At 44.1% G+C, this 18,432-nt stretch overlaps 2 protein-coding genes across 5 annotated transcripts in view; one reads left to right on the top strand and one right to left on the bottom strand.

The window, feature by feature from the left end:
• LOC307038958 (semaphorin-3D-like) overlaps positions 1 to 5,651 on the bottom strand; it is a gene marked incomplete at its 5' end in the record, with an annotated part of 31,709 nt that extends 26,058 nt beyond the window's left edge. Inside the window, one exon of the mRNA XM_079680627.1 lies at positions 5,360 to 5,651. Coding sequence (XP_079536753.1) covers positions 5,360 to 5,651 — 292 coding nt within the window. The remainder of the gene's footprint in view (positions 1 to 5,359) is intronic.
• LOC307041062 (nuclear factor 7, brain-like) overlaps positions 3,322 to 18,432 on the top strand; it is a 102,400-nt gene continuing 87,289 nt past the window's right edge. Inside the window, exons 1-3 of one of the 4 annotated variants that reach the window (XM_079684395.1) lie at positions 3,336 to 3,527; positions 6,092 to 7,246; positions 10,154 to 10,879. In XM_079684395.1, coding sequence (XP_079540521.1) covers positions 6,109 to 7,246; positions 10,154 to 10,185 — 1,170 coding nt within the window. In that variant the 5' untranslated portion in view covers positions 3,336 to 3,527; positions 6,092 to 6,108 and the 3' untranslated portion in view covers positions 10,186 to 10,879. Of the gene's footprint in view, positions 3,528 to 6,091; positions 10,880 to 18,432 lie in introns of those variants that run through there. The other 3 variants (XM_079684394.1, XM_079684392.1, XM_079684393.1) reach the window with 3 other exon arrangements.

Raw genomic sequence — 18,432 nt, forward strand, 5'->3', positions numbered from 1 at the left:
AACTGTACCCTGTACATTATGTTGTATGTCATCCTTATTGTTGTTCTGTTGTTTTTATGTTACATGTGTAACTAATGTCCTGCAGGTCACCCTTGAAAAAGAGATCTTTTGATCTCAAGGGGCTTTCACCCGGTTAAATAAAGGCTACAAACAAACAATTAACTACAGGGGTCCCTCAGGGCTCTGTTCTCGGTCCCCTCCTCTTCTCCTTGTACACAAACTCGCTCGGGTCTGTCATTAGCCCGCATGGTTTTTCATACCACTGCTACGCTGACGACACCCAACTCATTCTGTCCTTTCCCCGCTCAGAGACCCAGGTCGTCGCACGCATCTCTGCTTGTCTAACTGACATCTCTCAGTGGATGTCTGCTCATCACCTCAAGCTCAACCTTGACAAGATTGAACTGCTTTTCCTTCAGGGAAAAGATTGTCCCACTCTTGACCTAACAATCAACACCGGCCCCTCTGTTGTTTCCCCGACTCAGACTGCAAGGAATCTGGGTGTGACCCTAGATAACAAACTGTCCTTCACTGCAAACATCTCTGCTACAACCCGCTGCTGCAGATACACTCTTTACAACATCAGGAGGATACGTCCCCAGCTGACCCAGAAAGAGACGCATGTTCTGGTTTGTGATCGGGCAACTCTCGGTCAGAGATAGTTATTGTTGTGGGACACCTGGAACACATCCTTCTTGGGGTGTAGATGACCCCGAGCCATAAGCAACAACAAATGTGATTCAGTGTCCTCAGCTGTTTAGTCTATCTCTTGAAGAATGTTGATTATTACACTCTGACAGTTAAAACCTGGAGCTACAGGAGGGCTCTTCAGAATTGATGGTGGTATCTCAACCGTGATTATATTTCATATCATTCATCCACATCTGTAAAGTAACTAAAGGTATTCAATACATGTACAGTGGTGTAGCGGGGATACGCCGTACCCCCACTTATTTGAAGCATGATTTTTTTTAATAGTCAAATATAAAATCATTGCCAGTGTTATCAGTTGCAAGTGTGTGTTTGTTGTAATAATCACGAAAACATAATAGGCAGATTTCACAGTAATTATAATAAAAACGTAACACAAGCATTTATGCAACTTGATTTGAAGCGTGTGTGTGTGTGAGGGGCAGCACCGTGTGTGTGTGTAGGGCAGTGGTTCTCAAACTTTTTCTGTCATTCCCCACTTTGAACAGGTGGGCCTTTCAAGCCCCACCTGTTCCTCATCGCTCCAATAAAATGGTAGGCCAAGCTTAAAATGGTCAAATGTATCGTTCTATAAAAGGGGTCTCCAACCCTTTTTAGGATGAGAGCTACTTTCAAAAAATAAAACAAGTCGTGAGCTACTTTTACTCCTCCTTTTTTTTTTGTTGCAGTGTATATATTTAGCACATTTTAACATTATTATATGCTACCAGTAACCTTTGCGTGCTGTTTGGGTCTGTGGGACCTGTTTTCAATGTTTACTAAAAGAAAATGTATGCAATTTAATTATTTTAACCTGCTTTATTTGGGGGTGGACCTCACCTCCTCGAGGGGGGTCAAGGGGCATGCACCCCCGGGAAGATTTTTTTTTCAATGTTGAAGTGAAATGCATCAATCTGGTGCACTTTGAGCAAAAAATGAATTTATGGATACAGCTCTCAACACACTGCAAGGGAGCTGTATACTTTTCAATAATCCAAACATCTTTAGAATATGATCAAAATAACAAATCATTTAAACTTGTTTATTCTTATCTTATGTTACCTAGTTAGCACTCTTTCTTTTTATTTATGCATATTTTAATAATCACTCCCCTTTTAAACTTTTTTTTACTGTCCTATAGCACACATTGGAATGATTTCTTACTTTAATTTTTACTCCTAGGCTATATTAAATAGATAAATGTGTGCTCTCTCTAGCTCTCTCTCTCTGTCCCGCTCGCTCACAGAGGCTTTGTGCTCCTTCGTGGCGATGACGGCTTGCGTTAAAAAATTATAATAAACATAGGCCTATTTGTAAAGTGGGGGGACACAAACGGGATTTTTCTCCGGCTGTAACAGTCCACTAACGCCCGCGAGGACCCAGGTTCGATTCCGGCCTGAGGTCCAAAATATTTATATAAAAAAAAAACTCCAGTTCATCGCGTCCATTCGCGACCCACCTATCACATCTCTGCGCCCCACCAGTGGGGCGCGCCCCACACTTTGAGAAATGCTGGTGTAGGGTGACCAGGTGTCGCTCACTGTGCGAGACAGCACACACAGACAGCATTTTTATTATTTGTCCCACGCGTCCCACAAATTGAGACAATGTCCCGCATTTGAGTGACAGTCTCGCAGAAAGGCCGGATCGGTTCGCTGACAGCCGGCACCGCCCTTTATTATTATATTGTCTAAACGGCATCATGTAAGTTGCGCTGACATCCCCACTACACCACTGTACATGTACATAAGGTATGGTATCACTGCCTGGCATGGTAACTTGACAGTTCAGTAAAAGTCACAGATCGCTCGCCTGGTACAGACTGCTCTGAAAATGATGGGGGTTAAAAAACACCCATCTCTTCAAAACATACGAGCCGTCCGTTATCAGACAGGCAAAACAAATGGTGTCTGATCCCACCCACATACTCCACCCAGGATTCCAGCTCCTACCTTCTGGTAGAAGATTCAGGGTTCCCAAGAGCAGGCTGAACCGCTATAAGCACTCAATCCTACCTATGTCGATTAAGCTTCTGAACATTCACATGAAATGAAATGTAGTAAAATGTAATGAAATGTACTTTTTAAATGTTGGCCATGAGGGTTCTGCAATAGGTCGCAATTGTCAGTATGTGCGTCTGTGTATTGTGTTTGTTCAAACGGTGTATGACTGATGATTTGTGTGTGTCTCTTAATGTCCACTATGTTTGTATATGTACATGTATGCAGAACTGCAGGACGGAGTCCAGATCAAATGTCCTTACGGGGACAATAAAGTATATCGTATCGTATCGTATGTAGTGGAGTAAAAGTACACCATGTACCTCTGAGCTCTAGTGGAGTGGAAGTACAAAGTAGCATACAATGGAAATACTCAAGGAAAGTACAAGTACCTCAACATTGTACTTAAGTACAGTAGTTGAGTAAATGTACTTAGTTACTTTACATGTCTGGGTCTCTTCTCAGGGCCATCCAATCTCTGTACGCACACAGAGTCGGACTCGTTTCCCTCTCCAATGATACATGAGTTTATATTTGAACTGCAATTTCCACTACAACTTCAATGCAGCAATGATGAGACACTCCCTGAGTTACATGAGAGGAGACAGAGTTCAGCAGAGTAGGTGTGACAGAGCTCCCCCCTCACTGACTCACTGAGATAAACCAGGAAACAGTTTGTTCCTCTTCCTCACTGCAGAGAGACAGACGGACTGAAAAACAGACGATCAGATTCACCTTCAGACCAAACTAACAACTTCCTCTGAGTTCAGCTACAGGAGAGAAAAGAGGAAACTACAGCCCTGCTGCTTCAACCTGCGGACCCTCCACCCCCTGAAGGTGAGTCTCCAAACCAGGGTCGGCTCCAGAACAAATCGAATGGGGGGGCAATCATTTACCACGGGGGGGGGGGGGGCACACACATGCTGTAAAGTCTCTTGTCTCTCACACACACAGCACTGCACGCTTCATTAAGCCAAGTCTCACACACACACACACACACACACACACACACACACACACACACACACACACACACACACACACACACACACACACACACACACACACACACACACACACACACACACACACACACACACACACACACACACACACACACACACACACACACACACCTGAAAGTGTGTTATGTAGCACCCTCTGTTGTTGTTACCTATTTCCGCCAGCGGGTCATATTGACCCCACCCCTTTTCACATACATGACGTGTTGCTATAGCAACGCCTTTTCTACTGCGGTTCCCACTACTGACTGTAGTGAATGAGTGCGCTCCCGCTCACCGGAGACTGCTCGCGCTGCGCTCCGCAGCAAACAGCTGTGGGGCGATTTGAAAGTACGTTATGCCGGCCGGGGTGTCTAAATAATGCTTTCGGGCCAGCGGGCCATTTATAATGTCGAGCCCTGTTCATATGAACAGCTGAGACTCCACAGATCAGGTCAGAGGGCCTGGCGATCCACTAGCAAAACAAACATCCAGTAGGCTATTAACCTTACTGTTTTTACTAACAGTAACCAACTAATAATTTTCATAAAGTGCATATTTATTCCAAACTCACAATATATATATATCCTTCCAGTAATAAAACGTAATGCACAATGCAATGGTACACAGTATCCAAAGTCTTTAGGCACTGGTTAGAGGCATTCATGTAAAGTAGATCGCCAGAATCCAATACTGGTAAAAACGTTACAGAGATCAAATGTTTCCTTGTCTGAAAGGAGAAAACTAATTTTAAAACAACATTTTCAGTGTGTGACTTGAAAGATAAGTTCTGATCAATAATAAAACCTAGATATTTGTATGTAGTGACCCTTTCAATGTCAATGTCAGTCCCTTGAACAGTACAAATGTTGGGGAGAAAATAAGTTAACTTTTTGCCATTTAAAAATATAATGAGTTTGGATTTGTCTGCATTTAATACTAACTTGAGTTGAGATAAATTAGATGGAATAACATCATTGCTCTATAGAAGAGGGTGAACAATAAATAACAGTATCATCTGCATACAAATAGAAAGCAGCCTTTGATAAATTATTACAGAGGTTATTTACATATATGGTAAAATTATTGGTCGGGTTCCATCTACTTCCTATTTCCTCCACGATAGCCTCAGTCACCACATTGCTGAGTGTACTTATGAGTTCATTTTGCATTTCGTGACAAGTGTAAGTGGCGTTTCGAGGGATTGATTTCACTACATCAGCCAATTTGGGGTCTTTTTTTATCGTATAGTCCAGCAGGGAGAGGAAAAGGCCACTGCCCCCCTCGGACATGTTATCAAAAGCCTCTATCTTCCCTCGTAAAGGCAGCTGGTTTTCCACCAGAAATCAATAAGAGAGGAGATATAATACCTGTTTTTTCGTAGTTGGTCTGCGTTAACAAGTGTAGAAATCTCCTTTCCAGTGCTGGCACACCTCTCTCGCTCGTTCCACATTGCATAGCAAGAGAGATGCTCTTTTGAATTTGCATGTTTCTGAAATCCCTTGTCTCTCTCCACCGCATTTTTCCAGTTACGGAAGCCAACAGATATAAATGCATCCATTCTCCGGGTTTTGCTAGACTGCCGACAGCAGAAACAAAATGCAGCATCGGCCTTGACACTGTATTAAAGCCAGTCTCGGTTGTGATACCAAGCAGAGACAAACGAACGCCTCCTGCCAGTGAGGATGCTGTAAGGGTATTGTTTTAAGAAGATTTGTTTGGGCTGATCAGTTCCAAGATCATCTATGGGTTGTTGAATTCCAGCGCTAACGTTAGCTGCAGCAGGTGGATGGGCTTGGCTAGCAGGTTGGCTGGTCGAAGAGCACGGCTCCAGCTCTTCAGAGGTGGTGCTGCCGGCGATGCTGGAGATGGGTGCATTATTCCCTTCGTTTTCAGGAGGTGGAGGAGTTGGAGGAGGCCGTGTAGCAGCTGCACCTTGCAGCCATTTACGTATATCCATTACTTTATTACTGTCCGACAGTCCGAGCATTAGCTTCGTCTGACTGACTTGCTAATTATGCGCGCATTTTTTGAATTAATAACAACAAATCAAAGGCCGGGGTCATTGGTCAAGAAACACACCAATCACCAGTGAGCACACCTCAGGCTGTGTTTTTTATTTATATTCTTTATTTCTGATTTATTTCACACAAAAAAGATTTAGTGGAAACGTTTTCACTTATAATATGATAAAAAAATTAATTAAAAAAACGGCAAAGTGGCAGGGCTTGCCTGGCCTGGCAGGGGGGGCACAGTGACTCATTTGGGGGGGCATGGCCCGCGAATGCCCACCCATGACGCCGACCCTGCTCCAAACACTCAAAGAGAATTTCAGTGAAGTCAGTAGAGGAGGGGGAGGGGAGCCATGACTGACTGTACTTCCTGTCTGCTGTGTTTCAGCTTCACTCAGAGACAACATGGCTTCCAGGTTAGAGGAAGATCTCTGCTGTCCGGTCTGTCAGGACGTCTTTAGAGATCCTGTTGTTCTGTCCTGTAGCCACAGCTTCTGTAAAGCCTGTCTGCAGACCTGGTGGAGACAGAGACCATCACGAGAGTGTCCAGTCTGTAAGATAGAATCTTCAAGAAGGAATCCTCCCTGTAACCTGGTGTTGAAGAACCTGAGTGAGGCCTTCTTACTGGAGAGAGGTCAGAGACCTCCAGAGGCTCTCTGCAGTCTGCACTCTGAGAAACTCAGACTCTTCTGTCTGGACCATCAGCAGCCAGTGTGTCTCGTCTGCAGAGACTCAAGAACACACACCAACCACAGATTCAGACCCATGGATGAAGCTGCTCAGGATCTCAGAGAGGAGCTCCAGAAGTCTCTGCAGCCCTTTCAGGAGAAACTGAAGCTCTTTGAAGAAGTTAAAGTGAAGTTTGATCAAACAGCAGGACACATGAAGGTCCAGGCTCAACACACAGAGACGCAGATTAAGGAGCAGTTCAAGAAGCTTCACCAGTTTCTAGAAGAGGAAGAGGAGGCCAGGATGGCTGCACTGAGGGAGGAAGAGGAGCAGAAGAGGAGGATGATGGAGGAGAAGATGGAGGCTGTGAGCAGAGAGATAGCAGCTCTTTCACACACAGTCAGAGCCACAGAGGAGGAGCTGAGAGCTGAAGACGTCTCCTTCCTGCTCAACTACAAGGCTGCAGTGGAGAGGCTGCAGCGCCCCCTGCTGGAGGATCCACAGCTGCCCTCAGGAGCTCTGATAGACCAGGCCAAACACCTGGGCAACCTCAGCTTCAACATCTGGAGCAAGATGAAGGACATGGTGTCCTACTCTCCTCTCATCCTGGACCCAAACACTGCTCATCCAAACCTCATCCTGTCTGAAGATCTGACCAGAGTGAGACGAGGAGAGAGACAGAAACGTCCTGATAATCCAGAGAGGTTTGATGAACACATCTGTGTCCTGGGCTCTGAGGGCTTTGACTCTGGGACTCACAGCTGGGATGTCCAGGTTAGAGACAATACACGCTGGGTACTGGGTGTGTTAGCAGAGTCTTTCCAGAGGAGGGGAGTCACGCGGTCTGGATCATGGAGAATAGGCTCCTTTGACGGTAAATACTTAGCAGGGTCACCATCAGCTCCACTCACTCCTCTCAGCCTGAAGAAGGAGCTCCAGAGGGTCAGAGTGAATCTGGACTGGAACAGAGGAAAGGTGTCGTTCTCTGATCCTGACACTAACACACACATACACACCTTCACACACACTTTCACTGAGAAGATGTTTCCATACTTTAACACTGTGGGTGAAGTGAAGATATTACCACTGAAGGTGTGTGTGACAGTGGATCAGAGCAGGTAGAGATACACAGGATCATTATATCTATGATGTTTATCTCTTAAAGGCATCATTCACTGGCCTCTGCAGCACCTCCTGTCCTCCTGCTGTCTCATTATTAAATATGTGTATATTTGTCTCTAATCTTTTTTAATCATAGATTAACTTGGCTTTCACTTTAGTTTGATCTGCTTTTAGTTCTTCTTTGTCAACCTCCCTTTTTTAGATAGATCTTTACACGTTAAAATATTTTACTCATTGTCAGATCCTTATATTTGACGATAGTTTAACCTTTCCTTTTTTAGTAATACTGTGTGATTTTAAATTGTTGTTCATTTGTTAAAATTCTTGGGATACAGATTTTGAAAAAGCATTTAATCGAGAAATGTTTATTTTAAATTGTTGTGTATGAGTAGTAGTACCAATACTGTTTCCATCGAAAAGTGACAGGGGCTGTGACAGGTCACACCTGCTACTACTTATGCTAATGACCCCCTTTGTATGCTAATGACCCTGTTATGACCCCCTTTGTATGCTAATGGACCCCTTTGTATGCGAATGACCCTGTTATTAACCCTTTTATATGCTAATGACCCCCGTTATGACCCCCTTTGTGTGATAATGACCCTGTTATGACCCCCTTTGTATGCTAATGACCCCCTTATTAACCCTTTTGTATGCTAATAACCCCCGTTATGACCCCCTTTGTATGCTAATGACCCCCTTTGTATGCTAATGACCCCGTTATTAACCCTTTTGTATGCTAATGACCCCCGTTATGACCCCCTTTGTATGCTAATGACCCCGTTATTAACCCTTTTGTATGCTAATGACCCCCGTTATTACCCCCTTTGTATGCTAATGACCCCCTTTGTATGCTAATGACCCCGTTATTAACCCTTTTGTATGCTAATGACCCCCGTTATGACCCCCTTTGTGTGATAATGACCCTGTTATGACCCCCTTTGTATGCTAATGACCCCCTTATTAACCCTTTTGTATGCTAATGACCCCCGTTATGACCCCCTTTGTATGCTAATGACCCCCTTTGTATGCTAATGACCCCGTTATTAACCCTTTTGTATGCTAATGACCCCCGTTATGACCCCCTTTGTATGCTAATGACCCCGTTATTAACCCTTTTGTATGCTAATGACCCCCGTTATTACCCCCTTTGTATGCTAATGACCCCCTTTGTATGCTAATGACCCCGTTATTAACCCTTTTGTATGCTAATGACCCCCGTTATGACCCCCTTTGTATGCTAATGACCCCGTTATTAACCCTTTTGTATGCTAATGACCCCCGTTATGACCCCCTTTGTGTGATAATGACCCCGTTATGACCCCCTTTGTATGCTAATGACCCTGTTATGAAGCCCTTTGTATGCTAATGACCCCGTTATGACCCCCTTTAACATCAATGCTTTTTTTCTTTTCTTGTGTTACTAAGATACTTTTAGATACACTTTGATGTATGCAACACTTAACAACTGGTAGAATATGAAGTACTTGGTAAGGAATTCGTTTTCTTTTAATGGATGTTTTTTTTTTAAAACACTTGTTCAGTTAAACAATGTAGGTTTTTCTTTCCTGATAACCTCACATATTTTAGTTATTTTCTGCTACCAAGATACTTTTAGATACACTTTGATGTACGCAACACTTAACAAAAGGGTATAATATGAAGTACTTTGTAAGGAATGGGGTTTCTTTAATAACCGTTTTTTTATTTTAACACTTGTTCAGTTAAACAATGTAGGTTTTTTCTGATATTTTAGTTATTTTCTGCTCCCAAGATATATTTTTTTATACACTTTTATGTAGGAACATTTTACAACTGGTATAATGTCAATTACTTTGTAACAAATGTATTTTCTTAAAGACTGACTCTAAAAGGCAAGTTTGTGATTTTAACACTTTTTTTTTTTACTGACACCAGGCAGATTTAGCTTTCTTCTCTCGTTGTCTTTCTCTTACTTTTTGGATACAGTTTTATTTATGACAACTTTAATTGAAGTACTTTTTCTGAACAGATTTTCTTTAGGACTGTGACTCCTAAAGGCACTTTGGGACAATCCAGTTTTCTGGAAATAACTTAAATGATTTTTGTTTATCTCCTACAAAGATACTTATAGTTACACTTTAATGGATGCACAACTTTATAACTTGGTAACATATTTAGTAGTAGGTTAATAGTTTCTTAAAGAATCAAACTCTAAATAGAAAGTTTGTGATTTTAACACTGTTTCGATTAAACACTGCAGTTTTGATAACTTGACTTGACTAACATTACTTTTTTTAAATATATGTTTTTAGATGCTTTACTTCGATTTCTTTCATGTTGTTTTAACACAACATTACTTTTTTCATATTTTTCAACATGCTGTGATATTTGTTTTTGTTTTTCTCTCCTTTTTCCATTATATCTTTGAAAAACTACACAGTGATTTTTATCAAAATACAACATGCAACTAATACATTATACAATATTACCACTTTTTGCGATATTTTCAACACAATATACTTGTACCTTTTTTTTTTGTAGGGCTTCAAGATATTTAGCATGTCATGCATAAAAACTGTGTCATCTTTCTTGAAACTGACGTGTTGTCCGTTTTATGTAAGTTATTTTTCTGCTTCTTCATCCTCTGAATGTTCCTCCCCCATCCCTCTTCCTTCAGCCAGCACAACAACAATCAAGGTGGATCTGTGAAATTAAACACCCCCTCCCAAAGCGTGACTTCCCTATTGAGGGTGTGCGTCAAGGGAAGTAGGGTCTAAACCGATTGGCCAAATTATACTAACATGCAGAACGTACCGTATGTTTGAAGACTAACCATTCATCCAGTTCAAGCTGTCTTTAAGATCGCGCTCTGACTTCTTCCCGTAAAATCGTGACAAACTATTACTTATTCTTAAATTTGACCTCTTGCTGCTTGGTGGAAAATAATAGATGAAAAATAACTTTTTTACTTTTTTATCCCCACTCAGCAAATCATCTAAAACGAAGGACCCCACTAAGACGATCGTTGAAAATTAGCCATGGACCTGAGAAAAAATAAGTCTCCCCCTGCGAGTTGCGGCCAGGAACAAACTCCTGGACTACCATCATCACCACCATTTTGGACACCCGAGTCTTGCAGTACTACTGCTGCTGATGTTACTCCTTGGTCCAAGACGTCTCTGTTTATGGACACAGTGAAATCGGAGTTGGTTGATATTCTGGAGAAGGTGCTGCATCGGTACAGAGAAGAAACCTGCAACGGATGCCGAGTCAGTCACCCTAGTCAGAGGCAGCACGACTGTCTGTATGATGACATGCCCGAATATTTCTTCAGAAACAATTATGAGTTAATGAAGAGACTTTAGCTCGACGACTTCATTACTGTGATTGACCAGAGTCAAAGACATTTTGTCAAGGGGAGAACACTGAGGCATGAACTCAATTGCACGACTCAAAACTCAGACTCAGATAGCGTTTCAAAATAAAGACTTTACTGGAATTTGCACAGTAATCAAACAAGGAAAACAAAACCACTCTTTCGAGGAAAACTATAATGCGATCTATAGCATAGGTCCGTGAAAGGTCCGTGAAAAGATCCGTGAGGTAAGCCGATACGTGGTCTTCGAGAGACAACGAACTGACAATTAACAGGAGGGAGCTAACACAATATATACACAGGTAAAGGGGACACAGTTGGAAACAATCAGGGCGGGGAAAATAATCAAGGACGCAGGAGACAGAAAAGGGGCGGGGAGCGTGGAGGCCTGAAATGAGAGGAAGAAATAATTAAGGGTATAGACATAAAGCACAAGACAAAGGGACATGACAACTCTAACATAAAGAATAAACTTTCACAATAAGTTTCTTGGACATGACAGTACCCCCCCTTCTAGGGACGGCTCCTGACGGCCCAGGCTCCTCTGAGTTGAGGCGGTCAAAATCCTCAATGAGGCTTTTGTCCACGATGAAGCGGGAAGGAATCCATTGCCGCTCCTCAGGACCATAACCCTTCCAGTCAACCAGTAACTGCCGCCCTCTACCCCTTTTCCGACTAGCCAATAGTGACTTGACCGTGTAAACCGGACCTCCATCGATCATCCGGGGGGGCGGGGGGGGTTTGACGGTGGGAACCATAGCGCTCTTCTTCAATGGTTTTAATTTCCCTACATGGAAGATGGGATGTACCTTCATGGCCCTGGGAAGCCGTAGTCTCACTGAGACTGGGTTTATGACCTTGGTGATGGGAAAAGGACCCACAAACCGGGGAGCCAGTTTTCGGGAGAGTACGTGGAGGGGAAGGTCTCGTGTAGAGAGCCAGACTTTTTGGCCTGGCTGGTATACAGGGGCTGGTCGGCGTTTTCGGTCTGCTGCTCTTTTAACCAGTTATGAATTCCTGCAGAGTATCTTCCTAGCCGCAGCCCACACGCGCCGACAACGCCTGACCAGAGCGTGGGCAGACGGGACCGTGACCTCCCTCTCCGTGGCTGGGAACAGTGGCGGCTGGTAGCCATAAACACAGTGAAACGGGGACAGGCCCGTGGCAGAAGTAGGGAGGATGTTGTGTGCATACTCAACCCAGGTGAGGTGCTCGCTCCAGGAGGATGGATTCTGGGACACCAGGCAGCGCAGGCAGGTCTCCAGTTCTTGATTTAGGCGCTCTGTCTGGCCGTTAGACTCCGGATGATATCCAGACGAGAGACTGACCGTGGCACCGATGAGGCTGCAGAACTCCTTCCAGAGGCGTGACACAAACTGGGGGCCCCGGTCGGAGACAATATCCTTAGGGAAACCATGAAGCCGAAACACATTCTGCATCATGACCTCCGCCGTTTCCTTAGCTGAGGGCATCTTTGGCAGAGCAATGAAATGTGTCATTTTGGAAAATCTGTCCACTACCGTGAGAACTGTGGTTTTACCTCTAGAGAGGGGCAGGCCAGTGACGAAGTCCATGGAGATCTCTGACCAGGGCCTGTTGGGAATAGGGAGTGGTTGTAATAACCCTATTCGCGACCTGGAAGAGGTCTTGTTTCGAGCGCAGATAGGGCACGCCTCCACATACTCCTTCACCTCCTTCTCCATGGATGTCCACCAGAAACGTTGTTTAACAATGAACATAGTTCTCTTGACTCCGGGGTGACAGGTGAGCAGCGAAGTGTGAGCCCAGTGGATCACCTGTGGTCGCTCGGCCTCCTGAACAAAAATCCGGTTAGGCGGGCAACCCCTTGGTGCAGGAGCTCCAGCATTGGCACGTATTACCTCCTTCTCTACTGGCCAAGTCAGCGCTCCTACCACCCGGTTCAATGGGATGATGGGTTCCGGCTCCTTGGCTGCAGGCACAGGGTCAAACAGACGGGACAGAGCGTCAGGCTTGACATTCTGAGACCCCGGCCTGTAGGAAAGAACAAAGTCAAAACGGTTGAAAAACAAGGTCCACCTAGCCTGGCGGGAGTTCAGTCTTTTGGCCTTTCTGATGTACTCCAGGTTCTTGTGATCGGTCCAGACCACAAAAGGATGCTCGGCTCCCTCCAACCAATGCCTCCACTCTTCCAACGCTAACTTCACGGCCAGCAACTCACGGTTTCCCACGTCATAATTTCTCTCTGCCGGGGAGAGCTTCCTGGACAGGAAGGCGCAGGGGTGAAGTTTGTTGTCCTTCTGTTGTTGCTGGGAGAGGACCGCTCCCACCCCCTCGTTGGAGGCATCCACTTCCACCACGAACTGGCGAGTGGAATCCGGCATGGTAAGTATGGGGGCAGTGGTGAACATCTTTTTCAGCCGAGAAAAAGCCTCCTCAGCCTGAGGAGACCACACAAAAGGCACCTGAGGGGACGTGAGGACATGAAGAGGGGCTGCAATAGCGCTGAAGCTCCGCACAAAACGTCTGTAAAAATTAGCAAAGCCTAAAAACTGCTGCACTTTTTTGCGAGAGTCAGGGGTAGGCCAACAGGCTACTGCGCTAACCTTCTCTGGGTCCATCATAACCTGACCTGGGGAAATGATGAAGCCCAAAAAAGTGACTGTTTCCACATGAAATTCACACTTTTCAGCCTTGACAAACAACTTATTTTGGAGCAGTTTCTGTAGAACCAGGCGGACATGTTGTTTGTGGGTGTGAAGGTCAGGGGAGTAGATCAGAATGTCGTCCAGATAAACAAAAACGAAACGGTTCAGAAACTCCCTCAACACGTCGTTGATCATAGCCTGGAAGACTGCAGGAGCGTTTGACAATCCAAACGGCATGACCAGGTATTCATAATGTCCTGAAGGGGTGTTAAAACCCGTCTTCCATTCATCGCCCTCCCTGATCCTGACCAAATGATAGGCGTTCCGCAGGTCTAATTTGGTGAAAACCTTGGCTTCCTGAAGCTGCTCAAAAGCGGACGAGATGAGAGGGAGGGGGTACCGGTTTTTAACCGTAATGTCATTGAGAGGTGAGTAGTCGATACAGGGCCTAAGAGACCCATCCTTTTTGCCCACGAAAAAAAAACCTGCCCCTGCTGGGGATGAGGAATGACGAATAAGCCCTGTCTTGAGGGAGGCATCAATATAGTCCTTCATGGCCTCTTTCTCAGGTCCTGAAATTGCATAAAGTCGACCCTTAGGAATGGGAGACCCGGCAATCAAGTCAATAGCACAGTCATAGGAGCGGTGAGGAGGAAGAGCCAGAGCTTTGGACTTACTAAAAACTTCACTAAGGTCGTGGTAGCAGGAAGGAACTGAAAGTACATCCGGAAGATATATTTTTGGGACTGTATCCTGCCTAACACTCCCAGTGTTACATCCCCTGTCAATCTCTGCTACCTGCTTAAAACAGAGATCAATGCAATTCTTTCCCCACCCCTCCACCCTCCCAGATTGCCAATCTATGTGAGGGTTATGAAGTTTCAACCAGGGAAAACCCAAAATGAGTGGATGTTGGGCTGAGTTAAATAAGTGAAAAGACATTGTCTCATGGTGGTTATCATTACATCTTACTTCTAAAGGCTCCGTTTGGTGAGTCACTTTAAACAACAGCCGCCCATCGAGAGCACTCGCTTCAAGAGGCTGGGGTAGAGGTTTAGTTTTTATGTCCCATTTCTTAACTAAACCCCAATCCATAAGACTTTCGTCCGCCCCTGAGTCAATGAGAACACCATGAGTAACTACATTGTCTCTGATTTTTACCTGGATCCGGGTCAGGGTGCGAGGAGGAAAGTCAGAGGAAGAGATCCGGCTCACCAACGTACTCCTCTTCATTGGTGAGCCTCCTCTTTTACCGGACAAGCCGCTTGTGGGTGTCCGCGCTGCCCGCAGTAGAAACACAGACCTTCCTTGAATCGACGCTGACGTTCTGCCAGCGACAGCTTGGCGCGGCCCAACTGCATTGGCTCCTCCACGGAGCCAGGGGGCGCTGTTGTCTGGAACGCAGGTGGTGAGGGGTGACGGGGCCTCCAAGAAGAAGTAATATCCAGCGGCGAGCGTCTCCTCTGGAGAGGTGGATCAACCGCATCCTTGGATTTATTCCTTCTCCTCTCCGTCAAACGATTGTCTATACGTAAGGCCATGGATATGACAGAGTCCAAATCAGCGGGCAGATCGAGAGGCGCCAGCTGGTCTTGTAAAGAATCCGAGAGACCGCTGACGAAAGCGTCAAACAATGCAGCGGAGTTCCAGCCGCTGTCGGCTGCCTTAGTCCGGAACTCGATGGCGTAGTCAGCCACACTCCGCTGATGTTGTCGCAGCTTGATCAGAGCCCGAGCTGCTTCCCTGCCCGGCGTGGTTTGATCGAAGGTCTTCCTCATAGTGTCTATGAAGTTCTCCAGAGACCCGCAGATAGGCGAGCCTCGGGACCATTCTGCCGTGGCCCACGCTGCTGCTCGGCCGGAGAGATGAGAGATCATAAAAGCCACTTTGGAAATGTCCGTGGGAAAAGCAGCCGGTTGGTGGTGATAGTGTAACTCACACTGCACGATGAACGGCCGGCAGCCTTCTGAGTCCCCGGAGTACCTTTCGGGTGGAGCCAGACGCATGGAAGCACTGTGCGGCTCAGTAACCCGGTTGGGATCGAATCCGGTCACCGCTGGAACCGGAGGAGTCGTAGGAGGAGAAACAGCCTGCAGGTGAGTGAGCACACACTGAACCTCTGCTGCCAGTAGATTAACTTGGGTCGTCAACGATGTTTGTAGTTCCCCCTGGCTGCTGGTTAGATCCTGCACTCCCTGCTGCATGGTGGCCATACGTTCCTCTTGTTGCCCAAGACGTTGGCCCTGAGAACGGATAGCGTTCTTAATCTGATCTGAGTCGGCTGAGTTCATTTTGATGGTCAGTTCGTACTGTCAAGGGGAGAACACTGAGGCATGAACTCAATTGCACGACTCAAAACTCAGACTCAGATAGCGTTTCAAAATAAAGACTTTACTGGAATTTGCACAGTAATCAAACAAGGAAAACAAAACCACTCTTTCGAGGAAAACTATAATGCGATCTATAGCATAGGTCCGTGAAAGGTCCGTGAAAAGATCCGTGAGGTAAGCCGATACGTGGTCTTCGAGAGACAACGAACTGACAATTAACAGGAGGGAGCTAACACAATATATACACAGGTAAAGGGGACACAGTTGGAAACAATCAGGGCGGGGAAAATAATCAAGGACGCAGGAGACAGAAAAGGGGCGGGGAGCGTGGAGGCCTGAAATGAGAGGAAGAAATAATTAAGGGTATAGACATAAAGCACAAGACAAAGGGACATGACAACTCTAACATAAAGAATAAACTTTCACAATAAGTTTCTTGGACATGACACATTTACACGGAGGCTTTTCTGCACAATCTCAAAAACTGCAGACGCCTCAAGGAGAGACTTGAAAAGATCCATGCCGAGTTGGATGGAGAAGAAGAAGACTAATAACCAGCGGTTGATTGAAGCCAGGGATTTTTTTTTCGATACTTTGACTTTTCTTTAAAGTAAAATAGAAATGGGGAACTACGCTCTGTATATATTGATCAGAATGTAGTCAATACCCTTTTAATAAGTGTGGTGATGAGGACGATTGAAAACAGAGTGAATAGTGATCCCCGTGTAAACAGAATGGCTGAAGTTTATAAACTAGAAGACATTTTGGATATCGTTCGTTCTGGCAATACTATTCCTGGTCATTGGGAAACGATTGTAAACGAAACATTGAAAGTGGTCCTGGAATCTTCACTTTCCGAAACATTCTGTAACATTACCGAAGAAATGAAACAAACATCCAAACGTGTATCATGTGCTCTCATTGTATGCTCTGTTTGTAGATGAAATGCATCTTTGTGTCAAAAACAGCAGACACATGAATATTTTGACTGAAGTGAAAAAACTCCATGATATTTCCAGTAATCTGGGGAATTCTAAGCTGGAGACGGTCCTGGCGATTTTACAATCAGTATAACTATTGATTTTGTGTGTGAAAAAATTAAAATGTAAATAGGACATTTAAAAAAAAAGTGTTTTTTGCATTTTAAAAACTGTTGTCTTCATTATAGCAAGGGGAGCGTGTCTGATACATGTGTATTACAGTCCTTCACATGCACTGTTGTCTTCATTATAACAAGGGGAGGGTAACAGGGAAGATGTATGATAAATAAATGTGTATTGAAACGTGTGTATTATACCCCCTCGCATCCTGGTAGACTACGTAGAGAGGTGTATAATGAAGAGGGTAAACAAATGACTGTGTATACAGTTAAAGATTTCTTATCTGAACAAGACACTTATACTTTACATAAACCTGCCAGGATTAATTTAGTCAGAAACAGAGTGTTTGTACTTTGCCCCCCTGTATCTGTGTTTCATTTTAAAAAGTCAAATTGTATCAGTCTCCCATCGACTTTTTAAAATACTGATGTGTTTATTCAAAAACCATACTAGCACACAAGCCTGTTTTTTTGTGTTTTCAGTGTTTTCAGTGTTTTCAGTGTTTCAGTGTGTCGGTGTTTCTGTGTGTCGGTGTTTCTGTGTGTCGGTGTTTCAGTGTGTCGGTGTTTCTGTGTGTCGGTGTTTCAGTGTGTCGGTGTTTCTGTGTGTCGGTGTTTCAGTGTTTCTACCCGTTGTTAAGTGTTGCACACATCAAAGTGTATCTAAAAGTATCTTAGTAACACAAGAAAAGAGAAAAAAGCATTGATGTTAACACAACTGGATTGTTCCACTGAAATAGCGTTAAAATCAAAAGTGCCTTTAAAGAAAATGTATTCAAAGTATTTTATTTTCTAATTTTTAAGGTTTTTGAATACATAAAAGTGTATCTTACAGTTCCTTTGTGAGAGAATTACACACAAATCTGCAGAGTGTCCGTAAAAAGTGTTAAAATCACAAACTTACCTTTTAGAGAAACAGTCTTTAAGAAAAATCTAATCAGACAATGTACTTCATTTTCTAGTTTTAAGGTTTTGCATACCTCAAAGTGTGTCTAAAAGTATCTTGGCAAGAGAAAAAGCCAAAATCTGCCTAGTGTCAGTAAATAAGTGTTAAAATCACAAACTTGCCTTTTAGAGAAACAGCCTTTAAGAAAATAAAATGTCTTACAGAGTGATTGACATTCTACCAGTTGTAAAGTTTTCAGACAACAAACTGTATCTAAAAGTATCTTGGTAGCAGAAAAAAAAGCAAAAATCAGTAAATTTATCAAAAACGACATTGTTTAACTGGATTTTCTTACTTAAATCAAAAGCTGCCATTAAGAGTCACATTCTTAAATAACATCTATTTAGACTTTTTGCATATAAACGTGAATCTTACAGTTCCTTTGTGAGAGAGTTATGCACAAATCTGTCATATCAAAAACATTCTATTGCAGTATTTTATGTTTTATGTGCTTATATATAAAAATAACAATGGGGAACTACGCTCTGTATATATTGATCAGAATGTAGTCAATACCCTTTTGATTAGCATACAAAGGGGGTCATAACGGGGTCATTAGCATACAAAGGGGGTCATAA

This window comes from Notothenia rossii (assembly GCF_949606895.1).
Source record: "Notothenia rossii genome assembly, chromosome: 5".
Lineage (NCBI taxonomy): Eukaryota > Metazoa > Chordata > Actinopteri > Perciformes > Nototheniidae > Notothenia > Notothenia rossii.